The sequence below is a fragment of the Zeus faber genome (genome assembly GCF_960531495.2).
Source record: "Zeus faber genome assembly, chromosome: 13".
NCBI lineage: Eukaryota > Metazoa > Chordata > Actinopteri > Zeiformes > Zeidae > Zeus > Zeus faber.
The window spans coordinates 15,127,060-15,149,465 of record NC_137198.1 but is presented as its reverse complement, the minus strand read 5'-3'; the positions used below and the strand labels follow the sequence as shown (position 1 = coordinate 15,149,465).

The 22,406-nt window shown below is 46.9% G+C and overlaps 1 protein-coding gene across 1 annotated transcript; it reads left to right on the top strand.

The window, feature by feature from the left end:
• The first annotated feature begins 1,245 nt into the window (after positions 1-1,245).
• Positions 1,246-20,388, top strand: kif26ab (kinesin family member 26Ab). The gene is made up of 13 exons (XM_080012601.1): positions 1,246-1,345; positions 4,222-4,405; positions 7,237-7,449; positions 8,642-8,735; positions 9,287-9,549; positions 10,420-10,603; positions 11,552-11,711; positions 12,116-12,278; positions 12,977-16,268; positions 16,744-16,937; positions 17,940-17,963; positions 18,221-18,371; positions 18,507-20,388. Exons 1-13 carry the CDS (start codon positions 1,329-1,331, stop codon positions 18,689-18,691), a joined length of 5,124 nt encoding a protein of 1,707 aa, XP_079868727.1. The 5' UTR covers positions 1,246-1,328; the 3' UTR covers positions 18,692-20,388.
• The last annotated feature ends 2,018 nt before the right edge of the window (positions 20,389-22,406 follow it).

The window sequence follows — 22,406 nt, the reverse complement described above, 5'->3', positions numbered from 1 at the left end:
ACACACTCATGGAGACATGTACTGTAGGCATACTAACCAAATCTGTTTGAAGCGAGGGACCCTAAAAGAAAAGAGGGTTCCTGTACGCATTAAGTATTCATGTGACGTGTGGTGGGGTGCACGTGTGTGCGCGTGTGTCTATGTGCATGCATGTGGGTAAAAAGACAACCACAGGGAGCGAGAGAAAGAGAGAGAAAGAGAGAGAGAGAGAGAGAGAGAGAGAGAGAGAGAGAGAGAGAGAGAGAGAGAGGGTGCAAGAAAGCACTCGCAAATTGTGCTGCGAGCAGCCAGCAATCGAGCGCTGACACCTCGTCTGGCTTTCGGAGGGAAAAAAGGGGCTGGGCTGAGGAAAAGAGAGTGCGCTAGGGAGGGAGAGCGCGCGTGTGTGTGTGTGCGCGCGTGTGTGTACGAGAGTGAGGGAGAGAGAGAGAGAGAGAGAGAGAGAGAGACGACAGGACAGCTGCCAGCATTTCTCCGACAGCAGGAGAAGGACGGAGAGGCTGAACCGAAGCAGGAATTCTCCCAACCCTCTGCCCTCTGCGATCCCTCCCGCCTCGGCAGCGCTTGCTGCAGCCTGGAGGGGCATGGACGACCGGACGCGCGGGGATAACGCCGCGGAAAAAATTGCAATGGATTAGCTGAGAGGGAGGGAAAGAGGGAAAACCCCCCCGTCGGCTGATCAAGGCAGAATTAGGTGAGGCTGAAGAATGGGAGTATCGGAGTGCAGCTCCGCCGCGGGGACCGTCTCTCACCTCAACTACCGCTGAACTTTCCTCCCCGGCGCCGGTGTCCGGAAGTGGCTTGGAAACGGCGAGCGGCCGCATTGGAACATGACCAGAGGAGCTGTGCCTCCTCTTCCTCGGCTCTGCTCCTCCTCGACACCATCTGCTCCTTCCTGTCTTGACTACCTGGACGCCCCGCACCTCCCCCCTCCTCCTCCTCCTCCCCCCCGATCCGCGTCAAGGTAGCCACCCCCCCCTCCCCGGCCCCAGCGCTTGTTCCCAGGTTTGGTTACCTGTTACTTTGACATCCACCTCCCCCACCCACCCACCCACCCACCTCTTCATCCCCCCTCACCCCCACTTGGCCTCTCACAAGCCGCCGTGAAATCAAGTGGAACCCCTCCATGATTGGGATCGGAGCAGAGAGGACCCCCCCCGTGCCCCCGCCAGTGAGCCCCTCCGCCCCTGCTTGGGTCACCCCCACCCCTCTGCCGCCGCGTCCAATGTACAAGTAATGGAGAACGCCGGCACCACCACCACGGAAGACGCAAGGAGAGTTGGACTCCATCAGCTGTGTGTTCTGTGACTATGACTATTAACTAGATAATGGATTGGAAAGAGCTGTAAGTAGTCTCTCTCTCTCTCTCCCTCTCTCTCTCTCTCTATTTCCCTCTCTCCCTCTCTCTCGCTCTCTCGCTCTCTCTCTCTCGCTCCCTCTCCTCTCACTCTCCCTCTCTCTCTCTACCCCTCTCCCTCTTATGGCATTTTCCCTCCCTCCCTCGCATGCTTGTGCTCCTCACTATACGTCCTTTGCGATCCGCCAACTTATTCGCTGAATACTCCTGCTCCACACACACACACACGCACGCATGCACGCACACACACACACACGCACACGCATACCCACACACGCACGCACAAACATGCACACACACACACACACACACACACACACACACACACACACACACACACACACACACACAAACGCGTGCACACACTTTTCTTTTAGTGTTTTTGCGCAACTTGTGTAGTTAAATTACTTCATTAGCATAGAGATTGAGACCGAACAGGTGGACAAGCTGTTGTGGAATCTGGCTGGAAATCTCAGCCTCCACCTCTCCTCCCATCTTCCCAGAGTTAAAAAGGAACAGAGGGGAGGGAGAGAGAGAGAGAGAGCGAGAGAGCATGCACGCACATTTGTGTGTGCGTGCATGCATATGCACACATGGTGGAGATGGAACAGCGGCATCAAACTCTGCCTCTGTTTTTTTGTTTTTTTTGTTCTCTTTTTTTCCTATTCTCCTTCACCTTCCATTAAAGCCAACACATATTCCCATTGTGTGTGACAGCCATTAAACCTCAAGGTTATCGACTCCCCACGTGGCCGTCCGTGCTGTGCGCTCCAGACTGGACAAGGGAAAAAAAATGAAATAAATAAAAATCACAAACCGCTCTAGTGGTTGTTAACAGATCTCCCTTTTCTGAGCAAGAAAATATCAGGGGAGGAGGAGGAGGGGGAGGGGGAGGCGGGGGCGGGATTTCAATCTTGAATGAATATGTGCTGGGGATACCTCTCATAAAAATTGCATACACAAGCACACCCACGTACACACACACACGCGCACAAGCACAGGCACGCACACATCCACCTGCACGCTTTCACACCTTCTCTTTCTTTCTCTCCGTCTCACATTCATCTATTCCATCTCCTTTTTTTTTTTTACCCCCGCTCACACGATCCGTCTTGCATGCTATCACACATGGGCAGCTCCCCGGGGAGGGCTCTCTCCTGTAGACCTCTTGGATGCAATAATTATTCCATCAGCCAGCAATGTGTTCCCTGATTGTGCTCTTGGGCCGTCGCTGCAGGGGGCGTAGCGTGGGGTGGTGTTGGTGGGTGGGTGGGTGGGTGGGGGGGGGGGGGGGGCGGGGCAGCTGTCACTCCAGGAGGCGGAGCGCTGCGTTTTGGCAGAACCTCCCCGGGTCCTGTCCAGAGGAGCCCAAAACAGAACTAATGAGCTTGGGCTGGCCTCGGAGGAAACTGCCTCTCTGAGACACACAGACACACGTGCATCGCCCCCCTCCTCCCTTTACCTCACTATCTATCGTCTCTTTTATTTGCACTGTCTCTATGCCTCTCACCCGAAACCCCTTGCTCTGCAGATTTTTCGTCTTTTGATTCTTCCTGCCTCTATCGTTCATTCTGTCTCTCCGCCTTTCTCCTTCGCTTTTGTTGACGAAAACCCTTTCCCTTTCACCTGCGAGCGTCTCGGATCGTGGCCGCTTGAGCGAAAAACCATTTGGGAGCGTTTAAATTTTCCAGCGGCGGAATCACTTTTTGCTCCCTTGACCTTGGCTTTCCAGATGAGTGGTGGCGGTAACTGATCCAGCGTGGTGCCGTATCCTTGGACCGTAAGAGCCACTGATGCTGTCCAGTGAGCACTGGGACTTGAGACAGGAGGGATTTTGTTTGCCTCACTCCGTTGGCCCTGTGACAAATCCGGGTCTGCTCGGCTCCCACTCACTCAGGCGGGCGACAAGAGAGCGGGATAACACTGGGTTTTAATTAGAGGTCCATCAAAAAAGCCGGTTTGGCTGCTGCCAGCGCCGTGAGGTGCCAGCACAGTGGAGCTTCTCAGACAGACACAGATCCCACTAGTTGCTAAAGCAGATGATGAAATTGGGCTATTCCTTCCAGCCTGTCCACTCCTGAGCTTGTGGTTATATGTGTGGGACAGAGACACTTAAGGTTTATAAGCACCGCTCGTGGGACATACATTAACAGTACCCACCGGCTCCCTGTACATTTTTTACCATTGTTGAATAATTATATAAAAGAAAATTCCGTCATAACTCACTTATCTCTAGTAATTGGAATCGACGTGACAGAAGCCCGGAAGGTATTCCTTGTTTCCTCACCTGTCACAGCCTTGACACCTGTTTTTGTTTTTGATCAAGATGAATGAATACATTTAGAAATGCTTGTCTGCTTTGACAGCCCGCACCTCGCAGGCTGAGAATAGAGGACTCTGAGCTGCTGCTGATTCCTTTGACCCCTGTGAGGATGTTGTTATCATGCCTTTTGTCACGTATCGGCTTGCAATCTCTGCGGGAATATTTAGAGAATTGCAGAAATCAAATGGCACTAGTCGAATGAAGGGGTGGGGGTGGGTTGTCTGGGAGTAGAGCGAAAAAGGTGTTTTAGATGGAGGTATGGTTGGGTGGCCAAATGCAGCTCCCCTGCTGCCTTTGTTTACTTTGGCCAGGAGTCAAAGTAGCGTATCGACCTTCATGTTATAGTTTCAGTTTATGATTTCTTAAGGCTATGTGGCACGCCAGAAATGTCACGCCAGACATTTTAAATCCTCCAGCTCTCGGTTGGATATCTCACCGGGAGATAACACCACGGGCTTGAGTAAACTCTGTGACCCTATTGGCATTTGAGTTTATCACTCCTCCATCTTTTCCCCGATGCTGTTTCGTTTCTCCCTCGCAGGGCCGCTCAGAAGCTGAATCTGTCCTCCAAGCGGAAGAAGCACCAGCCTCCCTTACCCCACTCCCAGGAACCGTCCATCTACCCCACCAACTTCAGCGGCATCCTGCAGCTCTCACCGCCGCCCACCCCGCCATGCTTGCTACGCGCTGTATCCAAGGTCAAAGAGAACCCTGGGATGGGCAAGGTAAGGAGCCACATGGGACGGCATGCACACAAAGACTCAAGGACGCAAAGGCTACCACAATGCAGTGCCGGTGCCCACCCGCGCATTCACACACACACGCACACGCACGCACGCACGCACGCACGCACACACACAAAATGACACACAGACCCTCATTTGAATTGGAGAATGCAGAGTAGCGACGTGCCAGTCCACGGCCAGCATCCAGTCTGGTCCGGTCCACAGAGATGCAGTCAGATAAGCCTGCTGGAATGTCATGAATTCACTGACTTTGTTAAAGCAGCTTTCCACATGAAGCAAATCCTACTATTCAGAGCAGGGAGATAAAAGGTGATAGCGTTTAGTCGTTATGTGTGAACATATTTCGATTTTCAAATTGGTAGAAAGAAAATCACAACGGCGATGATACTGGCTGCGTTTTTTTCATGAGAGGGAGAGCAGTATAAACACATGGTTCTGCCTCTTTGGTTTATTCGGTATTGTTTTTCTGGGCAGAGGTTCTGTATTTATAGAGCAGACGTCCCCTAACAAGATTAGAGCCCACCTGGATAGGAAGTCCTCGCTTCTGTTGCCAAATATCCAGACGGTTGAGACTTACCACTTACCGTATTGTAAATCTTCCATTCACAGACTTCATGAAAGCCTATTTGTGTTTAACAGGCTTCCTCAAGCCCACACCTGAGGTGTACTTTGCATCTGTGAAAAATCAGTGAAACTGTTTCAGTAGCGAAGGCTGTTTTTCAAAAGGAGGACCAAGATCGAGGCACCGTTCCAAGTACAACAGGCTACGTTTTCCTTTCCTTTCATTCTGAGTCAACTGGTTCAGAGGACCAAAGCCTCTGTTTTGAAAGCTACTACAACTTATTGGAAACAGCCAGCCCCGTTGCAGTTTGACAACACGGTTTTGACTGTGTTGGACCGTCTGTCCTACATAAAAGCCTACTTCACCTTTTGATAAATGTCCTGTTTCCCACTATGTGGGTCATTGCCACTTTTGACCCAGACACTATTCTGTAGTGAAAAGTCATGTTAAGAGATGGAGGAAAGCCCGACTAATGGCTTTTGAGTGGATGAAGAGACAGGGGAACAGTGGCCATTAGCACGGGGATCCAAGGTGTGAAAATGCTCCAGCCAATCCTCCGTGGCCTCCGGTGTCAAATCCCTGCCAACGTAAATATAGCGCAGACATTAGCTGGTCCGCTCGCCTCCGTGCCATCAAAAGAGACACGGTGGTTGTGAGTGTAAGCCCACTTTGAATGTCAGAGCAAATGTAATTTGCTCAGCATATGCACACGTCCGTCACACTTACAGCCCCCCCACAGAGAACAAAGGAAGTTTGCACTTGGCCCCCGGGATTCATGAGGGATCGACCTGCTACAGTACAAGAATGGCGCTGCCAGCGGACATTGTTTTTGAGGGCTGGAGCCTCTGTAGTAGTAATATTTATATACTAGTCTGAGAAAGATTGGATCTTTTGTGGGAGCGCGAAAGATAGGGCAGAGAGACCGTCTGGGAGAACAAGAACCAGAAAAGGAAGGCAGTTAGTTTTTTTATTGCTGTGCCCGTGAGCAGCATTATAGTCGAATTCTCTGAGAACAGAGGCTTTTTAATGTTCCAGTATATCGGGTTCCTCCCGGAATGGCGGCTGGTCCTACTGTATGGAGTAGTTAAGTGGATGGAATACGAGGTATAATGTTAAAAGACACTAAAGGTTGTAAGGATCCCTGGTCTTTGTAGGATTTTTATACCTGGTTTCATGGCGCGTCATAAGGAGTCGCAGATGATCACGAGCCCCTTCAGACAATCCAGAGGAATGCGATGGCATATAGGAGCGCCGTGCGGACGGGTAGCCACACGCACACGCCCTCACACTGACTATCCGGTCAGGTGAAGAGGAATTCCTCCGCAATGGTTTTTCCGACCCGGGGATGTAAAAACGATGAACAAGATTAATATTTTTTTTCCTCCTTTCTCGTCTCATAACCAGAGCGATAACTTCAGACGTGAAGGGACATGACAGGGCAAGCTCCGAATCCACGCCTCGAGAATGCATATTGACACACGCCACCATCTTTTTTTAGCGTGTACCATGCGGCCGTGATGCACCGTGACCCGGGGAATGTAGTAGAGTAGAGGCTCGGGGGTTTACTTCTGAATGTCAAACCCCCCCGATTACAAATGCGTTTGTGTGGACACGGATCTCCAGGCTCATGGGGTGAGGGAGGAGAGGGAGAGGTGGAGATTGAGTAGGTAGGATAAGAGGGGGTCCATATGTTTCCACAATCCCATGCTGCTAGGCTTCCTCTGGTCCAGAAAACAGCCTGATGGATACATAATCCCCCAGCATGGCAGTATATACACACACACACACACACACACACACACACACACACACACACACACATACACACACACACACACACACCTCGATTTCGCACATTTACTACTCTTGACGTTCAGTCCCAACCCACCAGACTTTCATTGACACCATTAGGCGCTGTATTGACCCAGCGGGATCACCAGTCAATGGAGGGCCCAGTGTTTCCATGGCAACTTTTGCCAGACCATCACCTTCTAACGTGTTAGACATGATCCTGATGTGTGCATTTCACTTCTTATTTGTATTCTTTGTATTTCTTCAGGCTTGAAGCTGCAAAGTGGAGACAATATGCTCTGTTTATTATTTTGGATATTTATGTTTTGGGTTTGATGGGTTTTGGGTTTATTTTTTCGCAATTAACTGTCCACCGTTCTCTCTCTCTCTCTCTCTCTCTCTCTCTCTCTCTCTCTCTCTCCCTCTTTCTCTCTCTCCCTCTCTCTCTCTGCGTCAGGTAAAAGTGATGATGCGGATTTGCCCGTCCCTGGAAGGCGGAGACTCCTCGGAATCGCAGTCCTTCCTGAAGGTGGACAGCAGGAAGAAGCAGCTGACCCTGTACGACCCGGCGTCCAGCCCGCACTCCACCTCAGGTCACAGGAGAGCTGCCACCGTGGCTGTCCCAAAGATATTCGCCTTTGATGCTGTGTTCACCCAGGATGCCTCGCAAGTAAGGACCAGCAAGGAACATACAGAATATGTGTGTATAAAATGTGTGTGTGTGTGTGTGTGTGTGTGTGTGTGTGTGTGTGTGTGTGTGTGTGTGTGCGTGTGTGTGAGAGAGTGAGACAGAGAGAGAGCTTGTGTGGGTGAAAGAATTTCTCTGTGTATATATATATATATACATATATATATATATATATATATATGAAGGTGTTAGTCTCAAAAGGGCAAAGGGACGTCTTTATGTCAGCAGGGTGCGGCCAGGGGCTTAGAGGAAAAAAATGCCTGTCTTTGGGGGGTTGGGGCATTTTCCCGTGTTGCCCTAACAGCTGGGCTTTCATGTCCTGGGAATGACTTAAATTCATTCCCGTTATATCTGGCCTACGTTGTTTAAGAACAGCCTCGGCACAGAACAAGCACGTCCACAATGCCAAATGACGTTTTTTGCTGTATAGTGTCTCATTACAGACTGAAAACCTCGAAGGTGAAATTATGCGAATTGCGCGATACAAAATCGATTGAAACATTTCTTAAAACCATGAATTTTGCTTTGGTGGAGCACTGTTCAAATGTTGGTCCTGAGAAGCTGAGAGCAAAAGAGATGGAGATCCTATCAAGGATGTACCAGTGGTGGACCACTCTATGGACCAGTATCTTTCCAGTGGGCAAAGCCTTCCGACTTTCGTCACATCTTCTACTTAGTGCAAGCGGCTCCTGTTTCGTGGCTGCTGTTTCTACGGCGATGCCCAAGCCGTGGCTGCTCGATTGTGCCACTGGGTCAGCCCTGCTGGTGGCTAACAGCTACAGCAAGCTGGGAAGAGACGTCGGCGGCTGGGCGCTGGGCCCCAGAGGACCCATGCTGAGAAAGATCTGCAAAAATTAGCTGCATATTGCAACACACACACACACACACACACACACACACACACGCACAGACACACACACACACACACACACACACACACACACACACACACACTTAAATTCACTATAAATACAAATTTGCTTAGAAACTGCGCCAACAATACCGTTTATATAATTTATTTTATCCAATAAAATAATATAATAAAAAATTGTAATAAAATCATTTTTTTTATTATATGATATATATATACAGTATAAATAAAAATGGTTTCATATTATATATAACTCATTGACATTTGGATGTAAATGAGCTTCCTTTCCTTGTATTTCCGCAGGCTGAGGTGTGCTCAGGGACGGTGGCTGAAGTCATCCAGTCCGTGGTGAATGGTGCGGACGGCTGCATCTTCTGCTTTGGCCACGTCAAGCTCGGTAAGCTCCTGCACTGGCTAGAGATTAGACATGAGCCTTTGTTAGCCAAAGAAAACTCTCAGTGCCCTTTGTTAGCTGCACTTGATGTCCACAATTGGCTTAGCGGTGCACTGGGGTGAGTCAGAGAAAGAGAAATGTCTGGGGGGGGGGGGGGGGGGGGGGGGGTTAGGGGTGAGGGGCGTGGAGTGCCGCATCGAGGCTACGGCTTAAGTCTGTAATTAAAATTTTAGTAATAGACCTGGGCAGAAGTGCTTCTCTCGCTGCTGCCGCCCACAGCTGGAGACCTCCACAACACGCCCGCTCGTGAAACGAATCCTTGCTTCGTCTTTTGATTTCCCATTTGTTGTTTGTACTGGATGAATAGCCCCACTCCATCTTTTTTTTGATTTGCTTCATCAGCAGTTGTTTTTCAGGTCAACACATTGACCATATCCCGTGCTATACCCCCGTCTACTCTGCCTGTTGCAGACATGTTGGCCGGAGGAATTCGTTTAAAAGCTTTAGGACGCAAGCCAATATTTCTGTATGCCTCCCTTTCATCCATCCCCTAGGCAAGACGTACACCATGATCGGCAGAGACAGCTCCACGCAAAGCCTCGGCATTGTCCCCTGCGCCATATCCTGGCTTTTCAAGCTCATCAATGAGCGCAAGGAGAAGACGGGCACGCGCTTCTCGGTCCGAGTGTCGGCGGTGGAGATCTTCGGGAAGGACGAGGAGCTGAGGGACCTGCTCTCCGAGGCGTCGGCGGGCAGCGCTCAGGACGGCCAGGCCCCGGGCATCTACCTGAGTGAGGACCCCATCTGCGGCACTCAGGTCGGAAGGAACGCCTCGCTCCTCCCTCTCTCTTTGTTCTCTCGCGTCACTCTATCTCCGCGGTATATATTAGTGTGTCTGAGTATTGATTCGTTTCACAGTATGGTCTTTTACTTTCACCCCCAAATATGGTCTTTAGGGGTGAAAACCCCAAAATATGTTTGCGTTTGGTCCCTTCCTCTGGGCCCTACCCAGTCTGTCCTACCTCGCTTTATATTTTCACCCGGAATTACCCCTGATATCGATGGCTCCCTCCTTAGTTTTCCATTGACTCTTCTGTCAGCATCCATCAACATCTATTACCTCTGTGTTGTGCTGGCCCCTGCTAACACAATGAAAGCACTTTTTCGGAGGGGGTGGGATGGTGAGGGGTGGAGGGTGTGACGGCACTGACAGGTGGTATCGTCAGATGTTGTTTTTGTGTGGATCCGTGTGGACTGGGACTTCAAAGGCGACTCGGTCCTGTGAAGCTCCTCGCTGCTCTTCGCGTGGCTCTACCCCCCTTTCCTGACACCGTGCCTTCCTCCTTCTCCCGCTCCTCTAATTCACTTTTCCACCCTCGTACCCCGCAACCGGCATCATCAAACCCACGGCGAGGGGGAGGTTGCCCTGGCCTCCTGCTCCTCCATTACCTCTCCTAATACTCCTCCCCTTGCGTGCATATCTACCGCTTTAATTGCCCGGGAGACTCAATCTAATGGGCAAGAAATGTGTGCCTGGGTCCAATTAACTGCCTCCCCTCTCGGTCTCCTACCTCTCTTTCCGCCCCCCGTATCCGCTTCATGTTCTCTTGCCTACTCGTACCCGTTGCGGTCCCTCTTATTCACTCTTGCCCCATTTTCTCCTGGCCTCTTTTTCTGCCCCCCACAGCTCCAGAACCAGAGTGAGCTCCGCGCCCCCACGGCCGACAAGGCGGCTTTCTACTTGGACGCAGCCATCGCGGCGCGCAGCACCAGCAAACCAGATGCGGACGAGGAGGAGCGACGCAACTCCCACATGCTGTTCACGCTGCACATCTACCAGTACCGCATGGAGAAGAGCGGGAAAGGAGGAAGTGAGCGCTATTGCCATATGACCACCATATGCACGTCTCAATCATTATTACACTTGGTTAAGATTCGCTTTTGCTTGCAACACCCAAAATCAGGGAAGTACTCGGTAATCAGCTAATGATAGGTCCAATCAAGAAGATAATCAGAAATACTTTCAGTAATTTTGACTATTCGAAATGTATTGAGCCTTGCAGCACAATTTCATTAATCAGTTGCTGCTTATTGTTGCTATGAATAGGTGACCTGCCTGTTGGGCACATAGTTATCATTAGGTTATTGTTTTGGGAGCTTGACAATGAGAATCTGAAAGCTTTCTCTCAGGCCCACTATTTGAAATGTTTACGGATGAAGGGTTTGCAGTCTCCGCAAGAAGGAAACCCTGTTGGTATTCATATGCTGCAACTACTTCTGCCAAGAGGGAATGAGAATGTGAATCCCTCAATTTGCTTAGTCTTGCTGACAAGAGTTTAATGGTTTGCTGCTGCTGAATATCGCTGAATAGCCCAGGACTCTAATTTTCTCTTACAATCATGTGAAATAAAGCATCAGTCAGCAACGTAACAATGTGCAGCCATGCTACGCGTGCAAATGGATTTTCCAAACCCTTTCCCCAAGCCTAAATAACTGTGATTTTTTTTTTGCCTGACAGCCCACTCCCTATAACTGTGGTTCCAGACATCTTTCATTTTGAAAATGATAAGGCTATCAGTGATTGTGTCTTCTATTTTTTTCTTTTAGGCAATTGACAAATAATTTTGGAAAACTTTGACTCTGGAGTTATACGTTTGTTTTAAGTATGCCTGGTTAACCTGGCGTGACTGTGATTTGAATCCCTTCTTACTTGCTGTACTACTGCTGGGCTTCCACCTCTGTCGTCATGACGCAGCCAATGGAGGGAGTGCCTGTCCCTGAGATACAAACTCACCTAGATTCCCCTGTCGTTGGCATAGTGTCGGGCGGTCGGAGCCGGCTGCACCTCATCGACCTGGGGAGCTGCGAGAAGGCCCTGAGCAAAAGCAGAGACGGCGGCGGGGGGCTGTGCCTGTCGCTCAACGCACTGGGAAACGTCATCATGGCTTTAGCCAACGGAGCCAAGCACATACCTTACAGGTAAGAGAGCCACTGTTCCACAGTATGTAATCAAGATATTTGTGGCAAGTCGCTGCATATGCCAGTTAACCCTTTGGTTTGCTGCGATCCAAAGTCTCTTGACTTTGGGTTGTTAGTGTTATATCACAGCGTGCGTGAGAATTGAATACAAATACATTTTCAAAAACACTATAAAATAATCTAGACATTTTATAGATGTGATGGGCCTAATATATATATGTACGTATATATATACTAGATAGATGGATGGATAGATAGATAGATAGATAGATAGATAGATAGATAGATAGATAGATAGATAGATAGATAGATAGATAGATAGATCTAGTCACTTTACTGTTTGAAATATGCCATTAACGCATTGTACCTCTTGTTGATAATGACATTGGGTGAAAACAATCCAGGGACAGCAAACTGACAATGCTGCTGAGAGAGTCCCTGGGGAATATCAACTGTAGAACTACCATGATCGCCCACATCTCTGACTCTCCCGCTCACTACGCTGACTCGCTCACCACAATCCAGTTGGCGTCCCGCATTCACCGCATGAGGAAGAAAAAATCCAAGGTACGGTGATAAACACTGATGAACAGGTTGTTACTGAGTGTAATTTATGTATCAATGGCAAAGTGTCTCAATCCTCAAATACCCTTGTCCTTGATTTTATACAAACGTTAAAACATTGAGTTATTGTCATTTCACTTTATGTTTAAGTGCGTCATGGCAATTAAATAAATCATATCATATGGCCTTAATGCAGTCTCGAAATATTTCCAGTAAAGTAAATGAATAGCCATGAAGTAAATGAATGAATTTATAGACCAGAGATGCTTCTTCAAATTTAAGGTTATTAGTCCAATAATTCAAGTCTAGTTTTCACAGCTCCTTCAAACATAATCATGTAATCAATACAGCTGCCCTAAGGATCTGTGTAATGCATACCTCAGATTAGGCAAATCTAGGCTCCAGATAATTAGGTGGAATGACAGCATGTTATTATTTAGTATTGGTCATAAGACATCATTATAATGCAGTCCACATACAGCAATTGATATTATTGACATTAATGCCGACGACAATCAATGTGCACTCTTAACCTTTAGAGATGTATTGAGCCATAATTTGACCTGATCTGAGTTCAAAATTATTGTCCAATTTTCATGAATATTTTATTACCTATGGAGTCACATATTGCACGTATTGTGATCATTTGTAAACCACCCAAAAGGCCAAAAATGATTTTCCCTGTCCATTCTGCTTTGTAGTATGCATCTAGTTCATCTGGAGGGGAGAGTTCCTGTGAGGAAGGTAGAATCCGCCGTCCACCCCATCTCAGACCCTTCCATCCTCGGACAGTAGCCTTGGACCCAGATCTGCCCTCCTTGCTTAGTGACCCAGAATATTCCTCCAGCAGCGAGCAGTCCTGTGACACTGTCATTTATGTTGGACCTGGTGGAGCTGCAATCTCGGACAGGGAGCTCAGCGACAATGAAGGCCCCCCCGCCTTTGTCCCAATCATTCCCTCTCTTAACAGGAAGAGGTCTGCAAAAGAAGGCCCTCTAGACAGAGACCAGTTTTTCAAATGCAACACATTTGCAGAACTGCAGGAGAGGCTGGAATGTATAGATGGCAGTGAAGAGCCCACTGCTTTTGTGGGTGAGGGCAAGGGTAACCAAGCTAGCCCAAAAATGGACAAGTCGAAAGATGACCAAGGTTCCAGTACCAATAAGACTATAGCAAATGTTTGCTCCTCCCAGGAGAGCATCTCAACAAAACCATCTCTTAAGTCTGTTGCCACTCAACCACCCAATAACCTCCAAACCCAATCTAAACTGGAGAATTCCAAGAGGCAATTGATACCTGCAAAAAATGCGCTACCTGAGAATGGTCAGACTGTATGTAGGACTAGCGCTGATGGGGAGAAGGTATTGGTGTCAGAGAACCAGGCTAGTGCAAACTGCACATTTGCAGTGTCTCAGTCAGAGCCTGTGGTGAGGGAGAAAGTATTCCTAAACAAGAAGCCATTGCCTAAGGCAGCCCCACCTCCTCCACAGCAAAGAGACCATCATAAAGGAAGTGGTGACATTGAGGAAAAGAGTCACACCAGAATGCCCCCAGTTGGAATGAGCCACCAAGCTGTCAAAAGAGGGGATTTACTTACCTCCTCCATGGTCAGGGCCCCGATGGAGTTATGCCAGGTGCGCTCCACCTTGAGAGAGAGGTGTATGGACCGAGATTTTCTGAGAGCCACGGTCACCCTGCAGCAACCAGTGGAGCTGAATGGAGAGGATGAACTAGTGTTCACTTTGGTGGAAGAGCTGTCTATAGGCAGCATTGTGGATAAGACTCGGCCCTCTAGCATCATCAGCTTTAACAGTGATTGTTCCCTTCAGGCCCTGGCCTCTGGCTCTCGGCCTGTCAGTATTATAAGCAGCATCAATGATGAATTTGATGCCTACACATCCGCTGTTGGAGGATCAGAGGTCAACATTGAGGTTGTTACACCACAGGATAAGACAACAGTGTGCACGGGTAGCAGGGGCTCATCTATCAGCTCCTGGCTTAGTGAGGTAAGTGTCTGCACATTGGAGAGTGAAGGGGCTCACTCTGCAGATGTCTTTCTTCCTCAGGCCAAGCACATGGGCCCTGAGGCCACTTTTTATCTAGATTCCCTTGGTATGTTCCATTGTGAACCATCACCTAGAGATGCAAAGAACTCCTTAAATGACAGTGGCTTTAGTTTCTCGGACCTTGACAGTGACAGTGCAACATCAAGCAAACTATCCTTGACAAGGTGCCCCCCATCTCCCGAGTTGGCCAAAGGGTCACCCAGATTCACATCCAAAATTACTAAAGCTCACTCTCTTAGCTCATCTGAACCGCCACAGGATCCCTCTATAGTCCACTCCAGTCTTCCCAGGAAAATTAAACCTACCTCATCAGCCTCCCATAGCAGCGGCATCAGCAGCAGTAGTAGGGAGCCACCAAGTAAGGAGACCAAACAGGAGAATCCTTGGCGTCGCATGGACAACCATTCAGAACCTCAGTTCTTTGACACCAATAGCACCAGCAAGCTCATCAAAAATCCAGTGAGTGGCATCCCCTCTCGCAAAACATCTACAAACAGCAACAGTGTACCTCGACCACCTAAGGTTCAGGGATTGACTTCATCCCAAAGGGTGGTTGATGGCTGCGAGAAGTCATCTACTAAGAAAACTGAACCCCCTAGCAAAATGCCACAGCTTAGACGAGGTGCCACTACTCTGGGAACAGTGCCTGTCATCCATGCCTCCACTGAGTCTAAGGGAAAACAGGATATTACCGGATCTACCAGTAGTCTTAGGTTCTCCTCTCTAGGGAAACATAGCAAGGCAAACACACAAAAAGCAAGCAATCTCCCCAAGCCAGGTGGCACTTCACCTCCTCCACCTCCAGTGCGAAAGTCTAGTCTTGACCAGAAGAACAGGAATCTGCTACCCCAAAGTGCCTTAAGGTTAGCATATGGGGAGGCCGGAATGACCTCTGGAGTGCGTGCAGTGGTCTCTGAGGATGAGCTAGAGTTACACTGCCGGGGGGACACCAACAGCTTCAAATCCTCCGGTCTAAGGTCTGACCTCCCCACAGCCAAAGATACCTCAAGCTTGAAGGCCCGGGGGCCCAGAGGAGAGAGTGGGCTTCTGTATGGCAGTCACATGTCTCTAGAGAGGTGTGACAACCTGTCTCTATCAGGTTCTAGACCTACCCTTAGTAGAGAAAATAGCGGGGCCAGTTTGGGGTGCAGCAGTAGCAAAGCCAACAGGTCACTTCCCAAATTTGGGATTCCTAACTCATCAAGTTCTCCAATTGCTACCTCTCCACCATCTCCATGTGGAAGTCCAGGAGGTATTAGTAAACCTGGGCAGGTGAAAGCAAGTTCTAACCCAAGGGCATTAGGAGCCATCAACGGAAATAAGTCCCGCACACTGTCAACCAGCAACTCGAAAGGTCTAAGCTCCTCCACCAAGTCGTTAGCATCTTCAGTGACAAAAAGTGCCAATGCTAACCTTCCACCATCAGGAAGGACACCAGCATCTCGGACCACAACTGCTGTCAACAGCAAGACTGGAAGGGGCACTATAATGGGCACCAAGCAGGCCATAAGGGCCGCTAACAGCCGAGTGAGTGAACTGGCATCAGGCAGCACATCTGGCAAACACATAAGAGGATCAGGAGATTCAGATAGTGGCAATGACAGCGGGGTGAACGTGGGTGATGACAAATCTCCCATAGCCATGCTGCCCTCTCCATACAGTAAGATCACAGCTCCCAGAAGGCCTCAACGTTACAGCAGTGGCCATGGCAGTGATAACAGCAGTGTTTTGAGTGGAGAGCTCCCGCCAGCAATGGGCCGTACAGCCCTCTTCTACCACAGTGGTGGCAGCAGCGGCTATGAAAGCATGATCCGTGACAGTGAAGCCACAGGAAGTGCCTCCTCTACCCATGACTCGATGAGTGAAAGTGGCATGTCATCATCTGGTAGAATGAGGACCTCCAAATCTCCCAAGAAGAGATCAAATGGTGAGAAAATATCCACTTTTTTATCAGCTTTCGATATGCATGGATGCATTTATAGATTAGTATGTTTTGTTACTGGAAAAGGACAATTTTGCATTTTCCCAATGGGTGCTTGGGTGTGCTTACCCGCTTACCCAAGTCTGGGAATCAGCAAGATACATTTATTGCATATATTTTGAATACATCAAACTACATGCTTGAGCTGAATCCCTGTTTAAAATAACACAAATTGAACAGGGGATTGGGCTTTGGCCTTTCAATAACTTTTTTATGAATTTGTGCTGTTTATATGCAGAATAGTAAGATAGATCCCTTATAAATATGCATAATATGTATCAACACAACAGGAAATACCTGCCTAAAGCCTTGTATTACTTAACATCTCAGAGTGAGACTCATACATATTCACAGATAGTGCTAAGCAAATATAATCATAGTATTTTTCACTATAAATATTTCTATGTTCTTGGTTTTGTAGGCTTCCAGAGGAGACGGCTCATCCCGGCACCTATGCCAGACACCTCTTCCCTTGGGAAGAAAGTGGGCACAGCAGGCCAGTGGGTGGACTTGCCCCCTATGTCTGGACCGCTGAAGGAGCCCTTTGAGATTAAGGTGTATGAGATCGATGATGTGGAAAGGCTCCAAAGGCGCAGACAGGATGAAATAGCAGAGGTAAGCAGAGGGTCACTTTGGGGTGATTGTACATAGGGGATCATCTGTCTGAATTTATTTTAGATCTTGTGAAGTTGTAGGTCAGGGCTTCGTGCATCCTCTATAGCAATGCAGATCCTCAGCAATACTTTGCATGTGCAACATTGATCCCATACAGTACATGTTCCAAATGGGACACATTGACTTGCATTGTGGGAAGGTCTTAGCTTACTCCTTCTCAGTTTCTTATTAAAGAATGGGACGGAAATAATGTGTCTCAGACGCCTGACCTTCAGTCTGCCCGATGGCAAATCCTAGATTTAAAGTTGTCTGTGACTTTCTTGGAATTATGCCAGGACTCCTCAGGAATGTTGAGAGATCATGAGGCAAGTCTGGGGCTAATTGGTTTAGATATAATGTGACTGGCGCCTGGGTTACAGTGGTGTTTGCAGAGGTAGTGGTGGCAGTTGTAGGGTGAGAACAGAGAGAAAAAGACGTTACACGGTGGTTGAGGAATGTGTTATGAATGCAGGCATGCCCAAAGCCACACCATCAGCCATCGCTAAAGCTCATCTATGGCTGCCTGATGGCTCTTTATGGGACACTCCTCTATCACGGGTCATTAACTGCTCCCACCAGTATGAGGCAGCCAGAAATGGATTTGCCAGGAGAACATATCAAATCTGCTGGATGGTAGCCTGATTTACTTATAATTAGCAAAAGATGATCTTAATTTTTTCTTCGGTAGCCATTGCTGTTATGAATGGCAAACGACGAACTGCTTTTGCCCAGATTTCCCTTGCCATCCTAGAATTAATGTTAAAATCTCGCGCGCCTGCATCATAGATTGCCTCTGCATATACAGTATATTTGCATGATGTACTTTTATTTTCCAAGTCGTTTTATTTCAGATTGTATGCAGCCCTTTTTATCCATTCAGTTTATCACTGGCGTTCATTGATTGTCAAACTCCAAATCAGTTGTAAAATATTTACATTTATTTTGTTTGTTTCTCTCCATCAGCAACAATTTCAGGATGTTGAAAAGGTAAGCATTCTTTTGTCCTTGGACATTTTGTCCTATTTCCTGGGGCTCGGAAAAAACGTCAGAAATAGCATATTATAAGTTATATATATACATACACATACATATATATATATATATATATATATATATAAATTATTTTTATATATATATATATATATATATATATATATATATATATATATATATAAAAATAATTTCTATTTTTGCATCATTGCTTTTTTTATACCATTTACAGTATGCATTTTATTTTATTTTAGGGTCTGCAGTATTTTAACAGTAAGCTGAAGGTGTTGGAGAGACGGCAGCAGCAGGTCAGAGAGCTGAGAGCAAAGCACGAGGCATTGTGGGAGGAGTTGGAGGAGACCAAAGCCAGGCTGATGATGGACCCCAGCAAGTGGATAGGAGAGTGTAAGGACACGTTTCATTCTTCAAATAGCACATAGACGGTCTGCTCATAGGCGACCGGTGATGTGTAGAATGTTTATGTACAAGTATGTGCACATTAAGACCCAACATCTAACTGCAACCCTTGATGCCCCGCAGTTGAGGTGGACCAGGATTTGAACAAAGAATCCCCAGAGTACCTGGAGGCCTTAGGACAGGCGACAGAAGAACTGGAGTTTTGCGTCAACCTATGCAAGTCACACGTGATGATGGTGACCTGCTTCGACATCAGCAGCACGCCGGCGCCGGCCATGCGAGAGGGACCCTGTGAAGTAGAAGTTTAACAAAACCAAGAAGACGTGGGGAGATGTAGGATCCAGGAAGTGAACGAGGAAGGATGATGACATGTAGCAGCCAGTCGGTAGACGTGACTGGGACGAAGGGACAAAACGTGTGAAGAGACGACAGTTTGAGATCGGCGCGAGTCTTTGCATGAATAATGGAGGAAACTTTCACAGCTTTTTACAACTTAGCTGCGGTGCCTCGTTGTCTAGGAGAGAAACGTGCACACAAACGCTGTTGCATGGCCAAACAAAGCAGCCATCATTTATCCAAGAGTCAATGAACAACAACCAGAAGTGCCTTCTTTTCTTGTCTTGTTGTTAGTCCTTATTTTTTGTATGGTGCAGGTATCTCAATTGGCATACCTAAGCAAACTCATATTCCTTTTAAGAAAAAAAAAATATTTTATATCGCATTGTATAGTGTATTTATATGATTAAGTGGTGTGTACAAATATCATTTTTAGGTAAGAAAAAAAAATAAAGAGGAAAAAAAGATCGAGCAATAAGCTAATGTTATTGCGCTCCCAAACTTTGCCTTTTTCTCGTGTTTCAAACCTCAGTCAGCATTTTTATCCATGCCCATCCAACCTCTTGCGCCTTACGTTAAATCCGGTTCCGTAGTCTTTTCTAGCTTTTTTGAAAACTGGTCTGTGTTATCTGGTCAAGGACTCCAGTTGCTGTTAATACTGTTGTTAATACCCAGTGGAGCTGTTCTCCCTCCAGTTGCCTTGAGAAAAATGGCTCTCAGCGGATGCACTTAGATAGGTCAGTTTGACGAGTCTATGTTGCTTTTTAACTGTCCTTTCTGCTGCAGCACTTATCTAATTCAAGGACGCATTCCCAAGTTAGACGAGTGCTTTTACCGAATAGAAGGTGCTACTCCGTGAGCTCGGTTTCACCCCAAAACGGTCTTGGAATGGTTTCTGCTTTTTACACTGGAATCATCAGAGATTAGATGCCTGAGATCCTCTAATCTTGGCCCTTTATAGTGTTCTCCTTTGAGTGGTGCCAGGCCTTGGTTCTATGCATTGCAAAACATTCACTTCAGCTAATTTTTTTTATATAGCTCCACCAAGCTCGAGCCTAAGTACTTCATGTTCCTTTGGTCCCCCAAATACTTTTCTTTCTTTGGCGGTTTAACGTGTTCCGTGTCTTAATCCAAGACCGGACAATTTTCGAAAAAATTCCCTGTAAAACGACGCAATGGATGAATACAAATGATTGCAACATTATTGAGCAAAATCAATCATATCGGCTCATCGTAGCCGCCCGAATGTGCTCATTTTGAATCAAATGAGTGAAATAGTGGAAATAAAGGTATTGCAGTGGCAATTGGGTATTAAGATTATGAAATGGGCTTTTGACGTATTTGGATGTGTTTGATTTTTATATGTTCTTTTCGTTTATTTACAAAGACGTACCCTCTCAGGCCCTCTTTGAAGATGCTGCATGAGATTTTTTTTAACCATTTTTAATAATGATTTCTATTCCATTTTTACCATTATAATTTTTGATAATAACCTCAGTTTTTTTCACTATGTTAGGGTTAAGGTCATAAATTAAATAAATATTACCAAACAAAGACCTTTTTTTGCAAGAAATGATTATATGTAAGGTCATATTTCATATCAAAACCCATATTTTCAAATACCATTGGTTTTTTATAGGGTTTTCAAATCCTGTGTATAAATGTATGATATGGCAGCTTGTGTTTCACTTTTACAGTACCTGTGAATAAAATGTTTCTTCTTACCCATGATTGGAACTGGGATTTTTATTTTATTTTTTGCTTTATTCATGAGATTGATGGATTCCACCTCATAAAGATCAACCGTTATAATACGTAGTACAACTCAGGGACAGCCGGTGATTGAATCAAATAACCTTATGAAGCTGAATTTGTTATTGCACCGACACACATATATCTATACTTACATAATACTGCCGGAGCAAACTGCTGCAAAAGTCAAACCTATTTGTAATTTCCCCCTGAAGTAATTTAACATATAAACCCCCGGTGTAAATTAAAATCTCCTTTGGGGTGAAGTTATTTTTAATGAGACTACTTGTTCCTCTCTGTATTAAATAGCTCACTCTGGCAGTGCAGCTTGAAGATCTTTTTATTATGATAAATAAAAGATGACATCGATACCAGGTTTTTGTTGCTCAGTCTTGTGCAAGTAGGCTACCATTGTTAAGTAATACAAGCATTAAGAGCATATACTGTAGAGGAAGAACGTGCACCAAAACAATGTTTCCTTCTCCCGGTTGATTTGATTTTAAAAAGGAGATATGATATGGTATGATATGATATTTCTGGTGAGAGCAATACGTAGGTGTGTTAATTCATTGTTTGGTGTTTGGTGTAAGGTGTTGTAACTCCTATCGAAGGCAATGAAGGCCTAAAAATTTATGAGATGTAAGGAATGTGATCCAAAGATCAACTTCGCCCAGGTTTTGTATATAAACAGTCTTAGTTTCCTCAAATATCATCTCAAATATGACATTGTGTAGACTTCTGACCATTTAACTGCCACACCCAGTTAGGACAGCCATCTTTTCTTCAGAATTTGTATTCTCCAAACCTCAATTTTGTAGTCTGTGTGTCACATCTCAGTGTCCCACCCAGGGGCCTGGAGTCTTGAAGTGGAGACGCTCGGCCTGGACCGCTGCTGAGTTCTGCCGCTTGCCGGGTCCGTGGGCTCCCTTGCCTCGGGGTTCCCATCCTATTAGTGGGGAGTCTGGTGCTGGATGAGAATAGAAAATTAGTTCAGGGATAAGTCACACATACACACACACACACACACACACACACACACACACACAAATACTCATTTATGCCTGTGTCTTGGAACTGTCATCTATGCAAACTATACACACTCAAACCATAATTTCATCCATATATAATACTTTATGTATATGAATACTGTATATATGTATATGTATATATATATATATATATAGTATATGCCGATCAGCCACAACATTAAAACCGCCACTAATAACCACTAATATTTTGTAGCTCCACCTTGTGCCACCAAATCGGTTCTGACCCATGGAGGCATGGACTCCACAAGACCTCTGAAGGTGTCCTGTGGTATCTGGCACAAAGACATTAGCAGCAGATCCTTTAAGTCTTGTATATTCTGAGGTGCGGCCCCCATGGATCGAGCTTGTTGTTCTAGCACATCCCACACAGATGCTTGATTGGATCGGACCCTAACCCCGCCCATCCACATGATGGAGAAAAAAATGTGATTCATCAGACCAGGCCACCTTCTTCCATTGCTCCATGGCCGGGTCTGACGCTCACGTGTCCATTGTAGGCGCTTTCGGTGATGGACATGGGTCAGCATGGGCACTCTGACCGGTCTGTGGCTATACAGCTCCATACAGAGCAAGCTGTGATGCATTGTGTGTTCTGACACCTTTCTATCATAACAGCATTAACTTTTTCAGCAATATGTGCTACAGTAGCTCTTCTGTGGGATCGGACCAGATGGGCTACACTTCGCTCCCCACGTGCGTCAATGAGCCGTGGGCACCCATGACCCTGTCTGTGGCTCACTGGTTGTCCTTCCTTGGACCACTTTTGGTAGGTACTAACCACTGCATACTGGGAACACCCCACAAGACCTGCCACTTTGGAGATGCTCCGACCCAGTCGTCTAGCCATCACAATTTGGCCCTTGTCAAAGTGGCTCAGATCCTTACG

What these genes read in the sequence shown, in the direction of transcription:
- kif26ab (XM_080012601.1), top strand. An exon ending in TCACCCAGGATGCCTCGCAA is followed by an intron (nt 7,450 to 8,641) that starts GTAAGGACCAGC and finishes GTATTTCCGCAG; the next exon opens with GCTGAGGTGTGCTCAGGGAC. An exon ending in GCCAAGCACATACCTTACAG is followed by an intron (nt 11,712 to 12,115) that starts GTAAGAGAGCCA and finishes AAAACAATCCAG; the next exon opens with GGACAGCAAACTGACAATGC.